This window comes from Pipra filicauda, unplaced genomic scaffold (assembly GCF_003945595.2).
Source record: "Pipra filicauda isolate LSUMZ 115617 unplaced genomic scaffold, ASM394559v2 scaffold48_size3843733_pilon, whole genome shotgun sequence".
Taxonomy (NCBI): Eukaryota; Metazoa; Chordata; class Aves; order Passeriformes; family Pipridae; genus Pipra; species Pipra filicauda.
The window spans coordinates 1,901,897-1,929,730 of NW_024104631.1; the positions used below are offsets into that span (position 1 = coordinate 1,901,897).

General features: G+C 34.5%; 1 protein-coding gene across 4 annotated transcripts in view; it reads left to right on the forward strand.

Moving 5' to 3' along the window:
- Positions 1 to 27,834, forward strand: part of EXOC2 (exocyst complex component 2) — a 125,352-nt gene that overhangs the window by 67,969 nt on the left and 29,549 nt on the right. For all 4 annotated transcript variants that reach the window (XR_005565527.1, XM_039386547.1, XM_027727909.2 and 1 more), the window contains exons 14-23: positions 2,309 to 2,377; positions 2,646 to 2,803; positions 5,964 to 6,085; positions 9,657 to 9,718; positions 12,363 to 12,443; positions 13,369 to 13,428; positions 14,277 to 14,338; positions 15,034 to 15,100; positions 17,171 to 17,287; positions 20,031 to 20,172. Coding sequence is in view for 3 of the 4 variants with exons in the window: in XM_039386547.1 (XP_039242481.1) it covers positions 2,309 to 2,377; positions 2,646 to 2,803; positions 5,964 to 6,085; positions 9,657 to 9,718; positions 12,363 to 12,443; positions 13,369 to 13,428; positions 14,277 to 14,338; positions 15,034 to 15,100; positions 17,171 to 17,287; positions 20,031 to 20,172 (940 nt within the window). In the remaining variant the exon portion in view is untranslated. The remainder of the gene's footprint in view (positions 1 to 2,308; positions 2,378 to 2,645; positions 2,804 to 5,963; positions 6,086 to 9,656; positions 9,719 to 12,362; positions 12,444 to 13,368; positions 13,429 to 14,276; positions 14,339 to 15,033; positions 15,101 to 17,170; positions 17,288 to 20,030; positions 20,173 to 27,834) is intronic.

A 27,834-nucleotide genomic window follows, 5' to 3' on the forward strand; every position in this document is an offset into this window, starting at 1 on the left:
AAAGATACAGCATTTACACCTAATGTTCAGTGAAGGAAGTAGAATCAAGAATAAACCTTAGTACTGTTGACTTTCACAAAAATAATTTCGTAAGGGAAGTGACAACCTTTATATTTGACAGACAATTGAAAACCGAACTTTACAAATTCACCTGTTAAGTTCCTGTGATTTTTTTTTTCTGTGTACAGTGAAAAATAAAGCAATTTCTAGAAAAACAGACTTGAACTGTAAACAAGGCTGAGAAATTCTGCTTATGAAAATGACTACAAGTGGAAAATGTAGTGATCTTATGTCATGCCTGAACAAAACATTGTTTCAATGTACTAAAAAAACCAAGAGAGGTAGTTTTCCTGTTCTTAGGGCCAAATTCTGAGCTGCTGAGAAATGAATCCCCATACATATGATTTCTTCTGCTCCCGTGGTCCTTACAGAAGCCCCACAAGTTCTTGGGGAGAGAGAAGGGATCGTATCCTTCATTCCTTCTTTGTGTTCTGCGTGCCACAGTCAATTAAGGATGAGTGAGACAAGGGGGTGGCATAAGCTAGGAGACTTCTAGAACACCTAATACTATCTGTGATCACCTTGCATTCAAGACTGAAAATTTGTATGTTTTTCTATCAGAAATAGTAGAGATTTTAATTGTCCATGAAGAAATTTCTTTTACTACATTGCTTGCTATTTATTCAGGAAGCGAGGTGATTCCTACTTTTATTTTTAAGAAGCATCCTGTGAAAAATGGCATAGAGGGTTATTTCAGTTAGCTTATTCAAGTCTTCAAGGCATTTTAAAAATACAGGAAAAATCTCCATATATCAATTTCAAGATGTATCTTCTCTTGTTCAGTTTGTAGGGTTTTTTGGGGGGGAATTGTCCTTTTTAATTTTGAAAGGTTAAAAATGACTTAAAATATTGTCAGTTAAAAATTTATGTGGTATTTCAACAGTTTGAAAAGTTGAGTTCTTTGAATCACTCTTGGGTGAAATCACATATGTGAGGAGTAACCGTTGATCTTACCACAAGATAGTTTTGGTCTGTCTGTGCAGGAAAGGTTTAAGATTGGTCTTCAGCAAAACCACTAAGGAAAAAAGAAGATATCAAAGATCTATGAATTGTTCTGTTAAATCCAGCTGTAAAAGACTGTGAATTTTAAGTTGCTATCTGAGGTTTCAAGGAATACAGCTTATTTTCTTTTTAAAGCTTTAGATGAAAGAATTGGGAATTATATGCAGCAATAACTTGAATGTTGTTCTCCTTGTCTGAAACCATATAATTCAGAGCTTAAAAGTACAATATTTTCATAGCTATGTATTTTCCAAAACTGTTAAATAGTTTTATTTTTCTCTAATTTTTGTTCACTTCAAATTATTTATTTTACCTTAAAAATATTAAGTACTTTAATTTAGAGGGATTGTGAAAAATACAGCATTTCAAATTAATTACTTGAAAGTAAGCTGATTCTCTTTGAGAACACTCTTGTCATGTTGTTGCACTTCTTGTCCAGTAGATGTTGCTGTACAAGCATAAACCAGGAGATTTTCTAACTAAAATTCCACAGTATCTGCACTTAACCTGGTATTTGAAATAACTTTGTCAGTGTAATTTACTGTGTGCTCAGTAGATTCCACAGAAGGCTAGAACTACAAACAGGAAGACTACTAGTCAAAGCATGTTTTGTTTCAAGTGTAACTTTCATGCAAAGTGTACTCAGATTCTTCTGTTTTCAGAGGACTGACAGTGAAGATGTCACTTATTTTGCAGAGACTCTTTTACAAGTAATTGAATTATTTAAAGAGAATTTTCCACAAAATACTGTTCCTAAAACCAAACAAACCCCCCCCTCAACCCTCTCCCTCACATCCTGCAATTCCAAATTGCCCTCATTCCAAAAATTATCTCGTACTTGACATTGATGTCTTTCTCTGGTCAGCTTCCATGCTGAAAAAATAGAGGTTTTTTTATATAAACCTAATGCACAATTGGACTATACATGTTTTAGTTCTCTCTAGCACTGTGGTGAAAAAATTTTGACCTCAAGAAGTTTGTATTTAGCTATTCTTATGCTTGTCTCTGACTTTGTCTTAAGTACACATTGTTCCTTAGAGTTAAACATTAGCTTTCTGACCTACAGTAAGTAGAGTTTATTGAGATATATGTAGTCTTTGCTTATTGAAATGCCATGAGTTAGTTTTTATAATTGCATCATAAACTCATCAGTTTTCACTTCTTCACTTCGAAACCCCCTTTTTCAGAATTATTTTAACAGTGGTTATAAGAGACTTACACTTTTCAATTTTCTCATTTTCACAAGACTGCTGAAAAATCTGGCCAAATGGAAAGATCAAAGAAAAACGCTAGGCAAAGACAAAATGATTTCAAGGTAAGTAGCTGGGGGAGATGTGGCAGGGAGACCCTTACTTTCTTTCAGTTGTCCTTCATAGCAAGGTACTTTAGTGTCACCACCTTGAAAATCAGATTTCTTTAATCATTTGTGTGCCTTTATGCCTCCTTCTCCTTTACTCTCTACCATGTGTAACCACCTGTAAATCATACGTTCATAGCTCTTATGTATAGCAAGTACATGTCTGCTTAAGCATATTGGTAGAGCTTTTTCCTTGATTTTTTTTCTTTCCCATCTTCTGATGCAGAAAATGATTCAGGAAGTGATGCACTCTCTGGTAAAACTTATCCGTGGAGCCTTGCTTCCATTCAGCCTCAGAGAAGGAGAATTAAGACAGTATGGTGGCTGGGAGATGAAATCTGAACTTTCTGGCCAGTGGCTAACACATGTCATCCAAACTGTAAGGTAAATGAATCAGTGGACCTACAAAAACATGCTATTCCTGGAATACATGTGTTTTGAGACGGAATGTTTTGTTCATTGTGTTAAATACCCCGAGTTGTGAGAATGTTAACATTTTCAAAAATAGGATTGCAAAAAAATTTCTTATGGCAAATTTAGGATTCTGTGTACAAGTGTAATTACTGATGTCTCATGATCATACCAAGGTTGTGGCTTTGATCCATGGTTGGATCAAGGGTTTGATCCAAGGTTGTGGGTTTGGCCATTCACTTAAGAGTTGGACTGAATGATCTTTGAGAGTCCATTCCAACTCAGAATAATCTGTGACATCTTCTATGATACAGCCTTATTACATAACAGTATATTCATTTTTTCCCCTTAGCATCTGGTGAAAAAGTTGGAGTAAAATATTTGCCTGGCACAGCATAGACACTCAATGAATGAAACAGGATTTGATTCTTTAGGGTAGAAAGCAATTATTTGCTTCATTTGCTACATCTTCCAATCTTTGCAAAAATGGGTGAAAATATCATGCTTCTGACTACTGTATCATTCTTAGATCATAATTTACCGTTACAGTTGTTTGATGGAAGGTGATATTCCTGCTTATAATGTCATTCTGCTTATCATTATATTTGTTTATAAAATTAGTAATATGCATCTCATTAATTAGAAATATCACACTAATATGCAGAATTTGCTTCCATTTGTCTAAGGGGGCTACAAGAACTGTCATTATCTTTTGTAAACTTGAGTAATATCTGCATATGATACTGTACTTTTTATGTAGAGTTTTCAAAGCAGGTAACAAGCAAAGCACAGATGAAGAAAGAGGTATAACCACTTATAGATATACTTAGTGCAGATGGACCTAGCAGTGATATATACTTGTTGTTAAGTCTGTTTAACATTCTCAAAGTCTGTTGTCACATTATCTGTACTGTACCCATCTAGAAAAAAAAATTCCACGTGAAATTTGTTATTCTGGCTAAATTTTGTGGAAAGCTTCTGATTTAACAAGGAACTGACTTGATATTTGATGAAAAGATATAAAGGGCAGTGTTGCCCCTTTATGATAAGCAATCCAGTTTCACTCAAATTATAAAATTCTAGAATTTAGCACTTGCACATCTGTAATATTGGCTTGGAAATGTAACCAACAGATTCTCTAAAGGTTAGTTGTGCTTCTGCCATCTGAGATAAGATCCAGGCTGAGGTTATAGGGTATATGAAGGCTCTCTTTCAGAGAATCTCCTTTTGCTTTCCGGGCACTGCCCTGGTAATGAACAACTGAACTGAGAGCTGGGGAAATCCTCTTCTCCCTCCCACTCTTTTCCCCACCTCATGTTCTTACCAATGCCTGTGATGGCACTTTAGTAAAGTGAACTAGACTTTACTGCAAAGCAATCAGAAGTAGAGAAGAAAAGGGGGCAGTCTGGGTAAGAGAAATTAAATATACCATTATAGGGTGTTGACCAGGTCAGAATTTTATGCAAGTGTTGCAAGTACTTTTATTTTCAAGCCCCCACGCTTTGACAATCTGATAAATTCTTGTGACTCGCACCAGTGATGAAGGTGGGCTGTTCCCAAGAAAAATCTACACAATGCATAAAACCTCTGTTTGTTGCAAAGTTATGTAATAACTTGTCTTATTTTCATGGTTTGTAACTTAAAGTCATGATGAAGCACATAATAGAATTTTACTCTTTTCTGTCATCTCACAAATGATTTACTGTTTTCTGCTTGTATTTAAGAATGATAAAACTCACAATGTTATATAACAAGGAGTTGTCATTATATCTGTGTTATCTTTATTTTTTTTGTCATATGTATGTATCACACAGCTTAAAGTGGGATGGTAGCACAGTCTTTCTCTTGTACCCTATTCTGTCTTAACCCAGTATAAACAGGTTCCAGATCACATGAACTATGTGATCAAGTGAACCATTGTTGGCAACACTTTTACCTTACTATAAAAATATAAAAGGTATGTGTGTGTTAGGGTGAATTATATGAGGAAAAAGATGATCTTAGGGATATGACAGCTGTGTGCTCCTTAAGAAATGGAATCAACTCTAAAGTACAGGACTTCTGTTCAGTCTAAAGTAGCTTGAATTTCTCACAGATGGATCTTTACATTCTGTGTATCCTGGCTGGCTGAGATAGTACAGATCGTTTTAATCTACTAATTCAGTAGTTGTGCTGAGCAGAGAGCAGTCTGATTAATATTGGGGTTTTGATGGTTTATGCCCAACACCAGGAGTATGGAACTGGAGCCTACAGGTGGATGGTTGGAAATGTTCCACTTGTTTGCTTGTGCCTTCGTATTCCTCCTCTTTGGCACTTTCTATTACCTGTGCTTTGCTTGGTGTTAGGAGTAGGGCAGACGTCTGCCTTTGAATTGGCCTTGCTCAAATATCCAGGAGTTGGATAAAAGTGCTTAACCTCACTTTGTGCCCCTAACTGAGTCTTAGCACAACTTCAGCCTTTTATTAGAAAGCTGAAATGCTATTTCTTGCAGGCAGCTGCTATGTTGCTATTTCTAAAGGAAAAAACAGAAAATAATGTCTCCATTCTCACCTATAGTAGCAGATGATTTGTGCCTGGTCAGAGTTGGAAGCAAAACAAGGAATGAATTCACTCTGCACATGATGTAATAGCTATATTTTGGCTCCTTAAATGTCTATACTCTTAGCGATCTGATGCATAGCCACAGCACCATTTATGACAACTTAATCACTTCTACTTTTGCCATGCAGATAAAAAATATCTCAAAAACCATGTTGTGGATCTTGTGTTTGATCTAGGCATTAACCTAAAAACAGCAAAAAAAGCTACTTCTGCTCCAAAAGGATTATTCTTGGATCATAGGACAAGAGATGGATGCAAAAAGGCAGGCGGTGAAACAAGAAGACAGTAGAAGAAGTTGGCCTGTTGCCATGATGACATTATTGTAATGCTAGAGAAAATTAAATCTTCATTTGCAGTCTTTTGAATTAAGTAAAAAATTGATCTTCTCAAAATAGTGTAATTAGTTTTCAAAGATACACTGAGGATGGAGCTATTATATTTACATACACAGAAAATCTCTAAAAAATTTAATGTAGTTATATCAGCTTTAAAAACCCTGCAGATTTATACTTCTATTTTTATTTGCTTTCAGGCTTAGTTCTGAGAGTCTTACTGCACTCGAGATACCCAATGATATGCTTCAGATCATCCAAGATCTTATTTTGGACCTTCGTGTACGCTGCATTATAGTGACCTTACAACACACAGCGGAAGGTAATAGAGGGCTGCAAGTCTCTTTGCTTACTGTCATTCTTTTTTGCCTTTGCTTAGGCCAAATCACGTTCTGAAAAATAACCATGTTTGTTACATATATTGTAGTGGCAGTGGACTCCTCTGAGTTCTGTAATATCTCACAAGAGTTACTCAAATATTTCATTTTCCTGCCAGAAATAGAAGTCTTTTCCTCTCTTGGTCTGATGAATAGAGTAGGTTAGATTTGTTTCCTTTGAGTTGAGACAGTTCTACAGTGCAAGTGATTTATCTCATAATGCAGTTTTTCCATATTGGAAATAAAATTTTTTTTTTCCAATTTTTCTATAACGTGAAGAATTAAATGAGCAGTGACCCACTCTCAAGGACAAAAAAAAAACCAATCCACAGCCCTTTATGAAGTATTTTAGTTGTGTGTTTTCCAACGCTTTTTACTAACATTGTAGTCCCCAGGGCTTCCTGCTGTGTACACAATTTTGCCATAAATGTCTGGATAGTGAAGGCCAGTAACGCATTCTCTAAATCTCATGTGATTCTATGCCATCAGAGACCATTCATCTTGCCATCTTGTATTCAACTCTGAAACTTAAATTTGGATTAAATAAATCTTTCAGAAATAAATGTCTCTCTTAAAATAAGGACAGATTGATCTACTGATTCACTTAGCAGGGTTTTGGTTGTTTTTTTTCCAAAAGACTAATTACTCTCAATGCTAAAAAATTTGGGGCTTTTTTAATCTTACAATTTAATCACTTTTTAATCTTTAACATATGATGATTTTGTAGGCTGACATGATGCAAAGAGTTTTACTCAAAGTTTAAATGTGCCAAGCATAGGTGGCTATATTAAGCAAATTTTTAAACTTGTGGTGACAAGCAATCATTAGGCCTCTGTAGTGTATTTGATATAGTATTGATATGAATTGTATTCTTGGCTCTTAATTGTCTTGTTAAACCCTATTTCACTATTAACATTATTTTTCTCTATTAATATTAAGCTAGCTAGCCAAACAAGTACATACGTTGTCCTACCTCTGTAAAACTCTGTTTGAAAAGTATTACCACTATTTCAGATTTCACTTAAACGATGAGAAAGTCTGTTTTGCCTATTTTTTTCTTAGCACAATTGAGATCAGTTGTTTGTTTTTTCATCATAGAGGGTGAAAAAGATTTTTTTTTTTAATTGTGACATGAGGATGGTCTTATTCCACTGTCTGTGAATTGAGTGTGATTCCTCAGATGTCTTACTGTTTCAAAGGAAGGAAGTATCTAGCTATAAACCGATTTGCTGACAATTCTGAGCTTACCAAATCTCTGAACTATCTATGTAGCTTCTCCAGCACAGTCCAGAGAGCTCCAGTATGTGATAAATGATGGAAAAATCTGCTGTCTTACCAGTTTTGCCTGCTTGTTGCATCATGGCAGTAGCCCAGCTCTTGGTTTGAATGCAGAGTTTCTGCTCTGTTATGTTCTGACTCCTGGCCACACACATTCTGTGTAGGAAAAAATCTTGTGGTAGTCTGTACCTTAGATTTTTATAAAAGCTATAAGTCTATATGTGAATGATTCTCTATTTGATCTGAACATCTTTATTCATACTTTTCTGTCTTGAATCAAAAGAAATGGATCTCTAAAGTTGGCAGTGTGTTTTATTGGCTGGATAGCCATAACAGCAGCCTTCCTTGACTGCAGCTTTCATCCCCTATCAGTAAAGCTAATGTATTGGCTATAGCATCAAACAGGAGGAAAGATGCCTGCATGTATTATGACTCTCATTCTATACTGCTGCACTGCACGCCTTGTCCATGGACCCTTTTTTTTTTTTGTTCTTTGCCAACTAAAGCAAAATTTTAACTGCTAAATGTATTTAGATAATGGAGGCTTTTTTCTGCATGCAACCAGGTTAATTTGGCCCTTGGAAAAACTATTATTAGGGAATGAGTGAAAGAACAAGTAATGGGTATTTTCAGTGTTCTCGTGGAGCTATGTAAAAGTATCTCAGATGTAGCTATCTGTAATACATAAGTCAAAAAAGCTCCTCCTGGACTTGAATTTTACCTCTCTAATATCTCCAAAACATGAGATGCATAAGGTGCTGATATCAAGGTCAATCTCATCTCTCTCTGCATGTTATAAGTTGGTAAAGGCATTCACATGTAGTTACAATTCAGATGTAGTTAAAATATTCAATAGAGCACTTCAGCCCACACACAGGGTTTTCTTGTCTTAGGATGAACACCATGTATACATGCTGGCCCTGAGAGGCAGTCTGTATTCTTTCCCTCCCATATGTGATCACTGCTCATAAAGGTCATGAAAGACAAATTATGTGAATGCCAGAGTAGACAGGGGGTTTACATGAATGTATTTGACTGGAATTTGGTGAGCAGTGAAATATGAGAAAGAAATTTGGGGGAGGTTATATTTGTATTAGCTAAGAAGAGAATGCAAAAGTGAGCAGCCAAAGAAACATGTAAAGGCTGACCAGTACAATCTAAACCCTTACAAGAATATCAGTTGAATTAAGAGGTTTACTAAGTAGGAAAATGAACAGAGTAATTATTCTACACAACCCCTTAATGCTTTTTATCCTTACTGAGCCTATACTTCCATGAGATACAGAACTGCAGAGTATGATGCTATGACCAAGCTTCTTAAGTTAGCTGATTAAACCACCTAGATAGTGAAAATACCTTTCAGTGTGAATTAGTTATCCTCTTTTCTTGTATTTTAAGGAGAGATGGTAATTCACTGAAATTTTTGCTCATTTAAAAGGGAGTTTGATAATGTACAGACAGTTCTGATGAGCAGTTTGTGTGGGGGAAAACTGTATGTCAAAGCCCCACAAACTGCACACAGTTCATCTTTGTTCTGTTTACAATGCATAATGCACATGTCCATATAACAGTTGTGTTTGTAGCCCATGAGCTTTGGATTCACATCCCTACTTAGCTCCTGTTAGCTTTAGTAAGCCAATAGAAGTTGACACCTTCTGAGTAGTGGAAGAGTGCTATTTGCATACACCTTCATGTATTTTTTTAAGAAAGTCTTGTATCATGGATCCTTGACCCTGAGTGGGGACCTTGTGCCTCTTTTATAGTTCTGAATATGAATTATATGCTGTCCTTTCCGTCTTTGCTAAAAGGTTAGGCAGTTGTTCTTTCATTTTTAATTAAGAGTTGGAATATAATAGACTAGAGACTTGGGTTCTTAAATGCAGTATTTTATGTTATGATTAAAAATTTACAAAATAAAAACAAACTCAAAGCTTCACAATATTGCTTTAATTTTAAGCTTTCCAGTAAACAATGTGCTGCATGTAACTCTTGCCATGTATCATAGATGTGTTTCTCTGTGTGGTGTCACCAGCATACCATGTATGAGTTCCATTCTGAGTCATTTGAGAGTGCTGAAAGCTTTGAAGCTTTTAGTGCTATTTGCTCGTATGCCTAGTCATTGCAGTCCCAATGTCTGTGGTTTATCTTTTCAAGTTCAAGGAGTTTTTAATAATAAAAATGAATACCTTCTCTCCCCACACCCCCATCCCCCCTTTCCCCTCTTACTCTGTCTTACAGATATAAAGAGATTAGCTGAAAAGGAAGACTGGGTTGTTGACAATGAAGGTTTGACATCATTGGTGGGTATACTTGGTGTCTGGTAGGCACTTTGCTGGATTTTTTTTTTTTTATGTGTAACAAATATTGTCCAAAATATATTGTCCAAAAATCAAGTAACTTTGGACTTTTTCTATATGTGTGCATACTGGTGTCTATAGTTTTATAAAAATATGAAAATATAACAAGATAATTTTTAAAAAATTGTATGAATGGTTACAATGTCTTTATAGCAATCTTAACAGATGTCATCACAAACACAAATTTATTTGTTGCTCTTTTTTCCAAACTTTTTGTTTATACTTTTTATGTGTAGCAACTTTTTATGTGAAGTAACTTCAAGTGATAATAGATCTACTAGACAGCACTATTTTTGAAGGTGCAAAACAAAAAAACCCCCATCATAAATAAAAGTTTTGCAAATTTGTGCTGTATATTAAGAGAAAAATATAAATAAGAATTTGACATCCAGATACATACCATGGCTTTCTGCCTTAAATAGGGTTATTTAAATGTGTCAGTGTAATTACTGCTGACCTCTAGCATGCTTTTGCTGAGATAAACAATAATAACTTCCATTGTTAATCATCTTATTTTAGGGATGGTTTACTAAAGTAAAAAGTCATATTTGAGGTCACAAGTTCAGTTCACATCAAAATGCTTCATAACTTAGTAGGCACATTACCATGGAATTGGTCTGTAGCTAAATAAATAGGTCACTTATATGTTATAATGAGAAATTGAACTGAAAAGCAACTAATTTAGGAGATTGCCTACATGCAAACAACCAATGACTTGAAACCAAATTCAGATAAATTAGTGAGATACTTTCTGGAAATAAACAGTAATGAGTAATGCCTAAAACACAGCAAGCACGTTGTAGGTGTGACTTAAAAACAATCTGCGAAAGCAGAAAAGGCCTGTGGGAGGGAGAGTTGCTTTGTGTATATTATCTAAGAGAATGCTCCACAGACTTTTTTAGTTCTTCTTATTTGCTTCTATAAATATGTGTTAGAAGTTGAGTAGGAGGGCAATAAGCAGTCACAATATACATATTGTAGGAAGGAGTGTTGTTGGGCAATTGTAGTACTATAACCAGATTTACAGCTTCTGATCTCGATTTCAGTTGCCGCAGACTTGGGCAAGTCCCTTAACTTTTCTGGTTTTCACTATATTCATCTGTAAAATAGAGGCAGGGGAAAGGGTCTTCCACAAAAGTGTTGTTTCCTTATGCTCGTGCTGTATCCTAACTTATCTTTATTAAGAAACTGCTTAAGTCTTTTTTGTGTTTAGAAATCGCCTATTAATTCCTTGTATACTGCACTGCCTAGATACCTTTTGAGGTCTTGGCTGAGACATGCCAGATTTTAGTGGTGGAAGTTGACTGTGTTTTTTCATAGAAAGGTTATTTGTCTACTAGAGTTCATTGTGGTAATATTATAGCAAAAACTAGCAAAAATTAAGCATTATGAAAAAGGGCCAGGCAGTCTCTTTAGGGACATCTTAGGCTGGAGAGTGAAATTGTGTTTTAAGTTTGCAGGAAATACGGGTTGATAACCACTTTAACATTTATATTCCAGGTAAAAGATACAGTGAAACACAGAACTAGCCTTTCTTAGCTTCATAATATCCAAAGTAGCAAGTATCTGAAAAGCTTTCCTCTCCTGAGGTGTGATGTTTTATTGTGTAGAAGCAAAAACCCAAAAGCAGCACTTTACTGCTGGCCTTTTTCTTTTAAGGAATCGAAAAATAATAAATATAGATTTTCTTACTGGCTTTTTTCATGATTGTAATTTTGCCATGCGGGCATCAGTTTCACAATCCATCTCCACCATTTACAGAAATAAAAGTTACTCCTAAGCCAGTTGGTGACATGCCATAAACTATCTACTGAATGAAAAGCAAGGTTATGTGGCTTATAAACTTTTTTGTTCACTTTTACCCAAATCCACTAGGATGATGTCTTTCTTTTTTGGAGCAGTGTCTGCTTCATGTTGCCTTGCACAACAGCCTCATGCCCAATACCAGCAGCTTTAAAAAAATAAAGTGTGAGTTACCAGGGAAGAGAGAAAGACGAGGAAAAAATGACTAATGACTCTCCTGTGAACTTGTTTGCACTTTCAGAATGATATTGATATATGTATCAAGATACTTACACTTGAGGTTTGGAAACCTGAAGGTAAAAGAAGCCCCCCAAACCAGTGGGGGTTTTGTCTTTCATGTGAAAGCCATTTCAGTCCGATTTTCTTAGAAACCTTTTGCAGAAATAGAATGCAGAAATATCTGATATCCTAGGTGAAATTCTATCCCAACTTGGATCAATGAGGACAGGAGGAAGTGTGTCACAGGTATCTGTAATGCTGCCACAAACAACTGTGAAAATCTTTCATGACCCTTTTGTAAGAGGCTGTTTGGTGTAAAAGTCTCTCATTCATATAAAAAAATGTACATTCATCTATGGTAATAATTCTGTAGATAACTTATGTACAAAAGTGCATTAGTACAAAAGGATCCTCTGGCAATATACAAATTGTGATCCTCTCCCCCCCCCTTATTTGGGATAAGTTGGAAATAAAAAGCTTACTGTATACTTTGGAAGTTTTTATATATTTGTGTGGTATATACTTAAGATGCTTGTCTAAAGCTAACAACTCATTTGACTTTCAGCCATCCCAGTTTGAACAGTGCATTATTCATTCCTTGCAATCTCTTAAAACCGTGCTGGACTGCAAACCTGGAGAGGCAAGCGTAAGTTTTGATTTATGCTTTTATTTTGTTCTTGTTCTGAAACCAATTAATTTACATAAAAAGAACTTTCAGAGAATGATCCAGGGGTAAAACTTTCCTCTTTATTTTTTTTCCATGTGCACCCTCTTCACTTCTGCCAGATTTTAGCATTCTGCTTGTGCTTCCTTAGTTAGAGCTAATTTGTGTGCGGGGCAGGTTGAACCTATATTTAAATCTTTAAAGTTGTTCTTTTGAAAAATAAATGCTACTCATGTAAGTTTCAGATAGCAGTAGATGTTACTTTACATCTGTAAAAAAAAAAGGAAGGGAGAGGCCATTCCTAGGAGTTACTCTTCACTCAGCGTTGCATCCAAACTATTTGCAGAACTTGAACTCAGCTTTCTGTCCCCATCCACTCAGTACTTTGAGGCCCTGGTTTACTGTGATACTAATGTTTTCTTTCAGGTTTCAGCATTCTAAGGGAGTTTAACACTTTTCCAAACTCCCTTGGGCCCCTCTGTATAGATATGGTTTCTCTCTCCTCCATTATTTTAATCTTTATGGCTAGCTTGTCTAATTTCTTAATGAAGATTTTTCAGAAGGATCTGCAGTGAATTCACTTACGTGATGAATCCTTCTTTATTAGGATGCAAAGATCTTTGAATATCCTGGGAGTTTTTGCTCCATCCTGGAGCTTTTTGCTCCATTAGCCAACAATGATACGTATCACATGTACTAGGACTTCCTTCCTTTTGGTGTGTTATCTCCTCATGCTTATCAAACTATTTATTGGGACTTGTATTTTCTCTCCCATTTTTAGGATGGGAAAACACTGTGTCCCAGCAGCCATTCCTCTAATTGTGTCATCTCTTTAGGGATGGATTACTCAGGCCTTCCTTGAGAATAAGGAAGCTGTTCTGCTGAAATAATATGCTTGCATCCTCAGGTTTTCCAGCAGCAGAAGACACAGGAGGATGTGTGCCAGCTAAGCATTGGGATCATGCAGGTAACTGGAGCGCTTTGAAGTATGAAATAGTGAACACAAGTCACCATCCAAAATGTGTACTTTGTACCTTGCCTACCTCCCAGAAGCTAGCTTGATTTGATGACTGTTATTATTCCTCTGATACACTCTGGGATACTGAGAAATATTGACTTTAAAAGTGTGTAGAGCTTACTAGCTAAATCTGATGAAGCCAAATCCTCAGAGGATAAGAGACATATTCAAGTATTTTGCTGATTGTGATTGTTCAAGATTTTACTGACAATGGACACTTACTGAGCTGATGCCATCTAACATCTATATACTGCAGTAAAAAGAGCAATGCCGATTTTCATCAGCTGAAAATGTAGCTTTTAATTTTTCTATCAGAAACCAATATTCTTTGTAACAAAATCCGATTTTTTTTAAAGCTATTTAAATGGCATTCTTTGGATTTTTATAGTCTCCTCAAATAAGAAATCATAAGCCAAAGCAAAAAATGAATTTTAATGAGGCTTCTGCAATTTTTCCTTGGGATCCAGTGTTCAGATTGAACACATGACAACTATTACCAGTGCTTCCTTTGCAAATCAGCAGATTATCACTGTATCATTTTAGACATGCACGATGAAAATGACTTATCAGTATTAAAAATTCCCGTGTTTTGCTACAAGTAAACTATGACACCTACAAAGTAGAAAATATGCATTCAAAAGTTATAACTGAAATTTTACTGTGTTTATGTAAGGTTTAACACAAAGAAAGGTGATGATGATTGTTCTGCTTCTATTGACTGTAGTAAAAATGAATTTAAGATTTATTTTTTTTTCAGTTTTGGCAGAAAATGTAGATCTTCCTTTATTGTTTCCTAGGTCTTTATAGACTGTTTGGAACAACTGAGCACCAAACCTGATGGCGACATAGATACATCACAGTAAGTAAAAAGAAATAAGATTTAGGTGTAGTATTCTAAAATTGTGGGTGCAAGTCTTACATTTCAGTGGGGTTGTGGCTTTATCCCTTCTCTACTTCATATTTCTTGTGAATACTTTTGCCTCTGAATAGTAATGCTTTGAAATAAGAGCATATACTTTTTTATGCCAAACAGTTGCGTGACATCATGTAGTAAATATTGTAGAAGAAAATTAATATGATATTACCTATACAATGTTATTCAGTGACACACAAAACAAGTCAGAGTAGCCTGAGTTTCCAAGAGCTAAAAGCTTTCATTTGTGAAAAGCCAGAGACTTGGCAAATATTGCAATATGCATTAGGAAATGGCAAATTAACTCTGTTTTTAATGCAATTTATTTTTTCTTCCTATATGAGTGATTGTTGGATGGATAGGTGTAAAAACAAAACAGAATCTGTGGCAAAACAGAAATTATAGAAAGAAAAGTAAAATGCTTTAAGAAGGAAACATCTGTAGCTAGAATAGCACTGTCAGTCCACCAAGCTCCTGCAAGGCTTTGTGGGCATCTTGGAAAAACTGTACAACATGGGCTGCTTTGTTGTCTGTGTGAGGGGCTTTGAAACAAGATTCCATTTCGTTCATGTTCGTTTAAATCCACCATGTATCAAATAGTCAAAAGCACTTACTACTCACTTTTTAAACATTATTCCTAGTCTTTCAGTTGATGTTTCATCTCCAGATTTGTTTGGAAGCATTCATGAAGACTCAAGTCTTTCTTCAGTAAGTTTGGCTTCTGTTTCTAAAAGCTGATGTGAAAATATTTTTCAAAGTTACAGGGATGTGGTTCTTTTTTATCATTGCAATATCGTAAGAATTGTTTATATTGTTTTCCTTTTTTATAGAGAACAATTTTGTATTCTAGAGGCGTTTCCTAGATACATAAGCATGAGAAAATATAAGGATATAGGGCTTAAATATAAGGCTTTTATTAAAAGCACTATTTTTTGTGTTATCTTAGTATACTGTCTTAAGGTAACTAATGAAGATGATTTCTGAAAGCAGGTCCTCCTCAGAAACTAAAATGGCATCACAGAAATCAGTGAAAAAAGCACTGGTGTTATGTCAGCTGAAGATTTGACATTTGATTTTTTTTACCTTGTTTTAAATTAGAACCAGTCTGATTATTAGTTACTTTTTAAAACCCATTAAGATAACAGAAAGTCAGTAATGTAGTTTTCCCCAGAAAATTTAATTGAAGTATTGATTATTTGTTTGACTTGTTTGGTTTTGGTTTTTTAGGAAATTGGAAAAAAGGTTTTTGATATTCTTGACACTTTGGTCAATGTACTTTCTTCTAGTTCAGCAGCTTATAAAAAAAATGTAGTTTTTTACCTGCAAATACTACTGCCTTACCTGCAAAAACTACTGCTTGAGGTAATGAGAACCTCTTGTGAAGTTAATATTCCTTAGTACAGGTTTTAAATGTTGTCAGAAGCCCAGCTTTGCCTCATTTACAAGAGCAGTAAGCATTTCTGCTGCAATAAAAGAATCACAGGTTGCCAAATTGGGGCAAGTTTCTGTATTGCAGATGTTAATAATTATTACAAATTAGAATATCTAGAAATTATTAAAAATTTTTAGATATTCTTTATATCATTATTGCAACACTTAACTTTGTCAACAATTAATGTAAAAATCTAACTTTTTGGGGACTGGAACTTTCTGCCATATGTCATAGGTATGAACATTTAAATAAAAAAGAAGAAATCAACAATTTCAGACAATGTTTGGCTTCCATGGTATCATTATTTTTTTTATAGAAATCACAGAACATTTTGTCTTTCTGGAATGAAAACAGAGAAAGTGAATGATCAGAGTAAGATTGGTCACTGTATTTTTTAAATTCTCATTTTTTTAACAATCTGTATACTAACCGATTATAACTTAAAGTAGTGGGCAACTGAACATCTCAAAACTAGTCATCGTATTACCAAAATACAGAACTGTCAGGAGTTCTGGGTCTGAAAACAAATACCATTTTTAATCATATCAGTGCTGTTATTATGACTTCATTGTCAAATAATTTTGTTTTCAAAATATTTTCTTGGTTGACTTTTAACTTCCATCTGAGGTAGAAAAATGTTTTGCCAATGGAAGAAGGAGAAGGGAAGAGGGAATACCCAATCTATTTAAATAGTGGTTCTGTCTTGTTTAGTTCTTTGGAAACTACGCCTTGTTACATCAAGGTCAGGGAAAGGCAACTGTGGTACCTCAACTCCAGAATGTATTTGTTTCCCCTGTAATCACAAAAAATCATTGAAGAACAGAGAGAGGTTATAACCACCTAGAATTTTTTCAAAGGACTGAAATTGTATTTTATTTGTCTGAACCTTCTAGTATTTTAGAGTGGGTGTGCATTAGTTCAGTACCTGTTTTGCTTCCCTTGCTTTAGCCAGCTTTGTGTAAAAGTGAAGATGATATTCAGTTGATTTTAGGATGGTCATAATTGTTACCATATTTCTTGAAACATAGTAAAATCCAGAAACAGCTTCCTGGAAGGCTGTCCAAACCCAATTTTCGTTAAGTCTTAACTGCGATTCTCTATTAGTCACAACTATTCCAATGAATGCTCCGGATCCTATAAGAAAAAGCATGAATGTTCAGTCATCATACCTGATACTCACTCAGTGGTTTATTGACAAAAGTATTTGTAAACGCCACCTTATTTATGAGCATATTTATCATGCACAGAGCCAATAAAATACTCTCTATATGTTTACAGTATTGCTTATACTGATATTTCTTTTTTCTAATTATTATACTTTTTCTTCTCTTAAAACAAATTTTTAGGAACAGAGGCTTTTAATTGCACTCAGTAACTGCCGTTACCTGGAACGTCATACCTTCCTAAATATAGCTGAACATTTTGAGAAACATGGCTTTCAAGGTGTTGATAAAATAACTCAAGTAAGTGAGAGCACTGGAATAATCACCAGATTTCTGTTTGGTTTACTTTCTGTGCAAAGTAGATGCAAGTATCAAATAGCCAAAAGGACTCTTAGGTGAGCCTTCCACAAATGAGGAGGACTCCAAGCATCAGTGGGACACAACAACAAGCGTATGGCTGTGTGTGTTCATACAAGGCTTAGCTGGTATAGAAAATGTGACCTCTTCCTCAGGACTTGTGTGTTCAATGGCAAAGCTTATCAGATTTCTTAGTAGAGCTGTTTAATGTCACTGCGTTCTCTCAATGCAGAGAGTAAAAGATTGTTATCTCAGAAATACTCTTGATAAATTATTTCATCTGGCAATATGCGTTACTGATAGCTGTTGTTCATAAACTAGTTCATGGGTTTTTTGTTGTGTTGGGGGGGGTTGTTGTTTTTTCTTTTTCAAAGAACGAAAATGTCAAAGTGGGTGGCAGTAGCTGTCTCATTTTCCTGCCTTTTTGTAAAGATTAATCATTTCTTATGAGAAATGTTGTGACTTAATCCTTGGGACCATAAAGCTAGTTTATTTCCAGAAATATTAGTTGATGGGAAGTAAAATGTTATCTTTTCCAGTACAGAGTACAATATTTCACTCAAACTGATTGTTCTACTATGTAGTACGTCCTTAGTCCCATAATGCCTGAATGTTGTTTGAATTTCTATGGCTGAAGTAATTTTGAACAGCATTTAAATGGGATTGCTAAGATTTGTATGTTTAGTACAATATAGAAAATTACTCTGGATATTGCCATTTTTTGCTACTGGGAGTTGAGCTAAGTACAGTTAGTGTTGTCTTTATAAGCAACTAAGACATCTGTCATGTATGTATTCAACACCCTGCCTTGTACAGCCATGTCAAAGTAATGCCACTAAAAGTTTGGTAGGTTTATAAATTACCAAATTCGAATATTAAAGTGGCAAATTGATTTGAAAGCGCTGACTAGTGCAATACTGCATATATGGGACACATCAATTGGTAATGCTAGCTGGGAGGATTTGGATAATTAGATAGTCATCTTAAGAGGGAAATTTTTGAGCCCTTCATTAATTTTAAAAGGATAGAAGCTCACAGATGTTTAGAGGAGTGGGTTGATTGTTTCGGTTTTTTGTTCTGTCACCTAAACTTCTGTACGTTTTTAAATTTATTAAATGTTAGATAAAAAGAAATGTAATAAAAAATTGGCAATTTTTTTTTAAACAGAATTAGTTTTTATCTGAGAAGACTGAAATAAAACTATACTTTTAAATTCTGTCAGCTTTATAAATTGAATTTTAAAGTGAATTTTGTGGTGTGTTTTGGTATAAGACTATCTATTCTTTGGTTGGGCATTTTTTAAAGTTGCCTTTGTTAGTAGGGAAATCATTACTATCTAATATTCTGAAAATACAGAAATTATAAAATGGTAGCTAAGAACATTTCCTTACATTCTGCATGGTTGTTTCCATTTTTTTATTTAGTGTTCCAAACACAAAATTATATAAACCAGCCAAACTTTACACTGTGCTTTGGCACATGCTATCGTGGCACATACTTATGGTATTCACCTGTAATTATATTTTATTTCTGCATAACTCTTGTAAGTACTTCTCTGTGGGGATTCTTTAACTCAACTTTTTATCATCAGTTTAGTCAATTAGAAAGGAATGATAAGGTGTTGGTATTCCTCTTTTCTTTCTTGTCTGAATTCCCAATCTGATCTAGAGACATGCCTTCTTCCTTGTGTTTAAACCCCTTTACTTCTGGAAATTATAATTTATATGTATTTTATTTGTGTGTGTTTTTTCCAATAATTGTTGAGGAAAAAGAAAACTAGTTTAAAAGGTTTACTTTGATATTGCTTAATCTCTTCTTATAAAGGTAAATACATTTAAGTCGAAGTGACATGATATTTTCATCTTAATTTTCATTTCATTTTATTTTCATTTAACATCCATTTAACATCCATAGAATTACTGTAGAAGCTATAATTACAGGGGGTACCTATGTTTAATATGAAGTCTTGTATAATATTTAAAGTTGTTCAGTTACAAGGAACAAGCTATGCATATCCCTTTAGCTTTCAGTGTGGCTAAGTTGTGTGAATCACTAAAAAAAAGCACGGAGAGCTGTTAAAGAGAAAAATTCTGCAAATGTTGGTGAGCTGCAGCTTATGCTTCTGCTCCAGAGATGCATTCAAGCAGAGAGGGAAAGTCGGTATGTTCAGTTTTAGAAGGCAGAGGCTCCTAAATAAATCATGTATTTTTTTGAATACAGAGTGGATAGTGAGAAATTGTAAAATTACAATTGATAGATATAAAGTATCATACAAAAGTCTTCATGTGTCATGATGGAGATTATTATGGGCATATTTTAAAGCACAGACAAAATTCAGTTGTTTACTTTGCAAGATAAAGACCTCCTGACATGCAGGGGGAAGAAATCATGCCAGTAGAGAATTAGCAAATGATCTGCCTGCTTCCTTAGACTTTTCACAAAAATGTCTGTTGCTGAGTACAATCTGAAAAAAAAATTAATCTAGGTAGGATGGACAGATAATATAGAAATTCTTAGGCTTTTATATATGTAATTATGAATTGAAATGTCAGTAATTGCTACTTTTTACTGAAAATTAAAGAAACCATGAAGAAATTTTTTGGACATGTGATTTAATTCTTGTAGTTAATGACTATTTATTATGTTCTTTCTCTTTCTTTTTTATCTTTTTTTTTTTCATTTTTAGGTTAGTATGGAGTCCTTGAAAGAGCTGGATCAAAGACTGTTTGAAATGTACATTGAATTCAAGGCAGATCCAATAGTAGGGTCATTAGAACCTGGCATTTATGCAGGATATTTTGATTGGAAAGATTGTCTTGTTCCAACAGGTAAATATCTGCTTATTAAACTATGAAATTATTTTAACAGTGATTGATAGGAGCTAAAATATACTATACAATTAAAAACTTTTTTCTAATCTATGTTTTTAACTTTTGACAAGTTTTCATTATAAGTTCTTTCTCACAGACTTTACTTAATTCTTAAAGCATTTTTCAAATACCCGCAAATTATTAAAGCTGCTTTCATTATTGATAATCTCTTTAATACTTGTTTTTTGTGATTATTTTGCTTCATTGCTTATATATAATAGAAAAAAATTATGAAAGTCATCTTTGCTATTTTCTTATAAAATTCATTGAGGTAGTTTGGGATTTTTTTCCAACAGAATCTGACTACATTGGAAATAGATGTAATTACAGTTCTGAAATAAAAAAAATTATGAGAAAATGCATATTGTAATAGTAGTTCAGCAAAGAATGTTAAACCATCGAAGGGCAGGCACTGTATTTAAAATTACTGAGATGTTAGTCATTATCTAGGTGCTTTAAGAGCTTCTGTTTTAAAGAAGCATAATATAAATTAGTCTTTTTTCACAGTGGTGCATACTGTGCACACTTAGGTCCTTTGAATATGTAATTTGTCGTATCTAAATCACTTATCACATTAATGCGTGGTTAATACCAAGTAGAAATTAGTTACAGTGACATAGAACATGGCATTTTGAAGGTGAACTTCTCTTAATCAATTTGCACTTTCTTGTTTTGATTTTTTGATGGAGTTATGTGTGGCGGGCTTAGTAGAAATTCTGCAGTACTTAAAAGTTGGACACTCAGGTAATTATAAGAAGCACACTGGTAACCTATGAATCAAGAGCTGCAGTGCTTGCTTGCTTAAAAGCATGAGGATCTTAGGGTTTATTACTTTAGAGAAAAGTGTCTCTTCTATCTTATTACTACTTTTATGCTCAGAATATGTGCTGTATATATATATATATGTGCTTGTATTTCTGCAACATATAGCAGAAATAACTGAGATATTAATCTTGCACATTCAGGGTTAGTTTGACTAGCTAAAGTCTTGTAAGGTATAGAATATTCAGAAAAATCTTGACACTCTATTTATTATGGGCATCTTTACAGGCATCTGTCCGTAAGTACTGAAGACAACACTTCCTTGCTTCATAAAATTCATGAGGAAAATAGTCAAATGAGAACCGTATTAAACAAACAGTTCAGAAGGAGAATTTAGAATTAAGAAGCTTTCCTTTTGAACAAACTTTGAAAAATACATGATATTCAAGTCTCATACCATGTCAGTGTGGAAGAAGCATATGCCTTGCTCACGTGGGCAATTGTCCTGCAATTATCAGTGATTTCCTTATACATATGCTTTTTGTTACAGTTTTAAACATAAAAAAGGATAAATGGTTTGCATGGGACAAAGTTTCATTTAGCCTATGTGCTAAAACTTTTATTGTTTAATTTTCCAACATGCATGTTCTTTTCAATATGAAAGTTCTGAATATCAGAAAGAACTTATGCACAAAGTAATTTTACATTTGGCCCATTAATTTTGATCTGAGGTGTGACTGCTGGAGTTAGAAGGCAGTTTTATTAACTTAATTAGATTTATTGTTAATAAATAACTCATTTAAATTTTCATTTTAATTTCAATGTAGACTTCAGAGTCTTTACAATAAAGACTTCAGTTTTAACATACAGCAACAATGAAATGTAGTTTGGTTCTTTTTTGTTGTTTGAAACATTGTTCTAATTTATTCTACAGTATTAACAAAATTAAAAGAGGTGAAAGGAACAATAGGAAACAATAGTGTTAATCAGTTGCCACATATGGTTTTGGATTATTTTTTGTGTATACTGATCAATCTGATAGTTCAGTGTACAAGTTGGGGTTTTTTGTTCCTGTTCATTCTCCTCTTTTTTGGTAGTAAGTTGTGTTTTGTTGTGGGGTTTTTAATTCTATTTTAGAATGCGTGTGTTACATCTTAGTCTCGTGACAAAATTAGGCTTTGTGATCTTTTCTGAATTCAAGCCTACAGTCTTTTGGACAGTGAATGAGGTGGTTGTGTTACTCTGAAAATGGATAGAAAAGATTTCTGTATATTGAAGTTTGTGCTATACAAGTAGAAGTAGTTGCATGTGAGCATTCAGTCATATATATTATATATATACAGATTATTGATGTGAGCTTTTGCAAGCAAATGTCAAATTACTCTTCATAATGGGGCAAGTTTTATTATATTTAGTACATAAATTTGAGACTGTAGTAAGTGTGGATTTGTTTACCACACAAAAAGTTGATGTTCATTTATTTTTCTGAGGAATTCAGATATGGTGATCTCTCTTCATAACTTACTTTTAAATGCTGGCTGCTGTTTAGTCTGATCAGCATTCACAGCATACAGCATGTATGTTTTGTGTTTCACTAGTGTTGGCAGATATGGGGAAGCTGTAGTACTTAAAATTTCACATTTCTTTGAAAGTTTTAGGTCATTTCACACTTTCAACTGAAAGTTGATTGTGGGTTTTAGATATTCATTCCATACTTGGCATAAATTGAATGTAGTAGAGTTAAATCTGAATTTCTTCTTTTTTGGCATGTTAAGGGAGCATCGTTTGAAACATTTCAAATGTATCAAATGCTGCTACTACCATAAAGCATTAAGTGCGTAAGATCTGCTAAATCAGGTTTGTTACACTTGTCACATCTCTTATCTGTTATTTGTCTAATTTAAAAATCTAGTAAAAAATTTCTAATGGCAATAGCCTTATGAAAAGGTACTCAGCAGTTAAAAATGAAATATTAAAAGGCATATTTAATTTGTAGTTATGCAGCGACATACTTGTCAACCCTAACTTTTCTTCTTTTGTTTAATGTGGGGCACCAGCACCCTGCTTACATGAAAGATGACAAGTACATTTACATCTTAAAAACGTTTGGATATAGTACAAATCTCTTTCATTTTATTCTTTTTTTTTTAGAAATAGGCAAATACTTTTTGACTGAAATGTACAAAACAGTTTTGTTTGAAATCTCTGTAACCCTTTAGATTTCTGCTAACAGTTCAAATGGATGGCTTCAAAATTATCTTACTAGAGGTAGACGATTTGGAACTCAGTCCACCAACTATTGATGTACTGTGTTTAGGAATTGTCTTTTTATGCCAAATTCTGGTATTTTGGTGCAGGAAAATAATGTGCATGTATGTGAACAGGAAGAAAACAATGATATATTGCATATGATGTTAAAGGAAAAACAGTGTTCTGCACTGGCAAGTGAATTTGGTAAAGGACTTGTCAGTGTGGGGGTTTTATTACAAAATGCCAGAAATATTCTTATACACAGTACTCTTTAAATACTCCAGTTAAAATACATTGTTTTTCATTCAAGCTAACTGCAATTGCAACATACATTAGTAAATTGATAATTTGTCATTCTAGTAAGGAAATATTAACTATATAACATTAATATTTTTGTTAGGATGAACTGAATTCAACATCCTTAAATGACCTGTTCAATCAGCAAGTAAAAAGCCATGTGTTACATGACTGCAGTTCTTGCATTTGGTTTACTTCACACAGTAGAATCATACAAAAATTTCAAAGTGAGGGGCCATCATATAGTAGCCTTTCAGTTAATTTTGTAAAAAATTAGTTTGCTGCTTGAAATATAAGCAAAAATTTCACTGCAGGTTTCAAAATACCTTCATTTGTGTAATTTCATTTTAACCTCAAATTTTTCTTCAATTTCACTTTCAGACTATCAGGTTTTATTACATTTCTCACTTCTGAAAACATTGAGTTGTTGTATATTGGTGTCTTAATTATAAGTTTTAAGGATCATTCTAACTGGTGAAATGGACTGGACATCATACCGTCTCTGTCCTTGGAAAAAGTTGCAACAAATGTGAACAGGAGAAGGAACTGGCCCTCCAGCTTCCTGTAGTTTCTGCCGCCAGGTTATCTTTAATTTCTGACTATTACAGAAATCCCAGTAGAAACCGTCCCAGAGAGACATTGCATTTTCCAGTTCCTACCTGCCACATATTGAGTTGCACTTGAATGTAGACTTTATTAGATATCTTCTTGAGCTTCTCCACGCTTCTTGCATGCAAGATTTTCTGCTGCTAATTTTGATTCTAGTTTTTGTTGACTGATCTCAGAGGACTCTAGACTTCAGATGTGCAAGCATGCAGTAGGAGTTCATCTACAACTTAACTTTTTTATTGCTTATGATTCCTCTTGCTTTGCACATGTCTACCTTCACCCACAGTTCTGTTTTATAGCATTTTCTGCTATTAAGCCTACTAGTAGTTGTTTACTAGACTGCCATCCATCTCTCTCTCAGCTTCTCTTTGGCTTTACCTGTCAAACTTCTTCCTGTGATAGCTTGTGGCATTTCTGCCTATGCTTTGCTAAAGACTATTAAGCTCCACGAATTAAGCTTCAGAAACATTTTATCTTCAGTATTTTTTCATTAAAAGTTATAAAACCTGCATCCTTCTCAAACTACAAAATTAAACAGTCAGCAAATTTGAAAATTGCCTGTTAAAGCAGTGTGTATTTTAAAAAGGGAAATAATCTGAAAAGTTTCAAGACCTAAAACAGACTTCATTTATATAATGCTCAAGGGATGGAAACAACATGAGTACAAAAGCCTTGTATCTCTGAAGTCTTGCTGTGTTTTGTTGGTCAGACTGCATCCTAGTCTTGTTGTAGCTTGAGAATTGTCTGCTCATGTACATTTTCTAACTGATGGTTAGAAAATACCTAATTTCTAATACCTAATCATCTCTAATACCTAAAGGAGATGGTAATTATTGCAACCTCAGAGGATTTACTTATCAGCAATGTCTGACAACTGAGAAGTCTCTTCTGTTGTCTAACCAGTTGTAGGAACTTGGGTCATATTGTCTCCAGTTTGGCATTTCAAAGGCCAGTTTGTTCTTTACCCGGGATACTTGTCATCAGTTCAGCATTTTCTAATTCATGCAGTGTTAGTTCATGGTCTATCTGGTTAGATATGTGTTCATGTCAACAACCTTTTTTTTTAGTTTGGTTTTATTTTTTTTACAAGGAGACCTGATTTTTTTTTAACTCCTCAAGCACTCTTTGAGAAACACTTAAGATCTTTTAATATTATTTAGTATTTTTATGACTGCCTTTGATAATAGGATCTGATTTCTGCATTACTCAAAACAGAAAATTAACTGGAGATTGGAATCAATGATAATGCATAGAGGAGAAAGGGGAAGCATTGTTTTTTCCCCTCTTACAGCACCCCTTATTACAAGCATGAATGAGGGTATATACACACAAATTTTGTACTGCCTCAAACTCCTTCAATTAAACGCATGTAGTAATAAGTTGTGTCATCAAATACCCAGTGCTTGTTGGCATAGTGAGTGCTTTCATGTTTACTTTGCATTTGATAAGCACAAATGGCATCTTAATGTTTCCTGTCTGGTTTACTCGTTATTTTGGGTGCCCCAATGTTACAGAATGATGCAGGAAAGAGTTTTGGATCACTGGCCTGTTGGGTTTGCAGCTTGGGTAAGGGAGTAGAAATGAATGGATGGAAATGCAGGAGAGGAAGAACTCAGTGGGATTGGTTCAGATGGGTTTGAAAGCCAGAACTGAAGACCGGTGGTAACATCATAGGCCAAAAAGCTTGAAACGCTGAGTCAATAGTCATTATTACTACTATTTGCTTTATTTGATTACTAATTGTATTATAAGCCAAAATAAATTAAAACCTTGGTTGTGAACGAGGTATTTGAGTAGGCTTAGTTTCAGACTGCTCCTTCAATTGTTACCCTTAGAAACAAGATTTTTACTATCTCGATAATCCTCAAGGTAGTTTCTGCGACAGTCTTTAACAATCTGAGGTGTAATGAAACAAGTGGAGTAGGGAAAGTAAGTCATATGAAACGTAAAATTACCTGTAGTCCCAAACTTGTATCAGGTCTGTTCCAAAGTCCTTAGGCCTTTTTGCTTGCATTTATTTTCCTCTTACAAAGATTTGTTTTCACAGGTGTGCTAATTGTAAATGCTTTTCTATTTCTCTCAGAATATCGAGTTAGTAGTGGTATCTGCTAACAGATCTTGAGACTGCTCTCTTCTTGTACTCAGAAGTGTTTTAAATTCCCTTTGGCAATCTTTAGCCAGTTTCCACAGGCATTCTGCTTGCACTGCTGTTGAGTGGCTATCAATAAGTGTATGGATCTTGGCTTTCTGTATTGATGGAACTAATTTTTTACCATGCAGCATTTGTCTGCTGACAGATTAAGTGTGTTTTCAGGATTATTATCTCTTTTTTATTTTATATTTGAATGCATATGCTCTCCTGGAACAGTTGCATTTTTAGTACTATTTTGGCTAATGCATACAATTGCATTTCCTGTTTTGAGGTTGTCAGTGCTGCAAACATGATCCCATGGAAAGCAAGGCATCCATTTTAAAAGTTGATTTCAAAGCAAACTGATATGCTGTAGAAACCGTGGAACTTTATACTGGGCAAGAGTTTATTAGCTCATACTGGGGTCATCATCACAGTTTCTGAAGACAGTTGTGCATGGGAGCACTGTGAGGTCAAGAAGCATTTAGAGGTCATAATTAATATTTGGGAAACTTTGTTGTTGTTACCTATTCATAGGTGAATGTGGCTCTCTTAAGGTTGATCTGTAGTAGACGTTTGTCTGCTGCTGTTTAATGTAGCTAAATTATAATCCTCTAGCTCAAATTATAAAGGGTCAGAGATTTGTGTGTGATATTTAGATGGGCAGTCCCAAATTAAAATCATGCTACTGGTCTGAACAAACTCACCTCTATCAAAATTACCAGACTTTTCTGTGCATGGAGCTGCCTGTATGTTTCCTATAATTCACACTGTTGTGCTTAGAGAATGGTTTTGTCTTATTAACCTTGAGCATATGGGTACAGGTTGGAAACAATCCATAACAGTGAGTGTTCTCACCTTAAAAAGGCTCTTAATGTCTTGTGGTGGAGATACTTCAAGGGCCGTACAAAATAAAGCATTATAGTACCTCCATCTGTGCAGATGCAAAGAATCATCTTAAAACATCTGGAATTTGCCCCAGACAACTCAACAAGGGAGATCCAAAAGCCTCGATGCCCTTATTGAACCCACTGGTCAGTTCACGTTCTTGATTGTGGTTTAAAGTGTTGCGTAAGAGATTTATGGTCGAGCATAAAACAATACTGATTTCAAGATGAAAGAGTAGTAAAAACTATTTATTTTCTTAACCCTGAATGTATGCTATCGTTTCTAACATTTTAAAAACATCAATGAAAATGCAGTCTTCAAGATGTACCTTGCCACAGGACTGACAGTGGAATCCTACTAGCTGAGTGGGAAAATAGCTGTCTCCTTAGTACTTCAGTAACACTGGACAGACCCTGGTGGGGGGAGGGTTAAGTTAAAAATTTTAGTGTAACAAAAAGCCTCAGCTTTCTATACAAAATTCAGCCTGGAGCGTATTTTCTCCGTAGCCAAGTTATCAAGCCCTTGAACTCTTACTTTTTAAGTGGGAAAATACAATCAATTTCTAACAGTACAGCAGATTCATTGTAATAAAAAGCATTTCATTAGCTTAAAATTTCTTTAGCAATTTAAATTTAATGAAACACTTAAACTTATTGATGTGTGGATGAAATTATAGTGTTGGA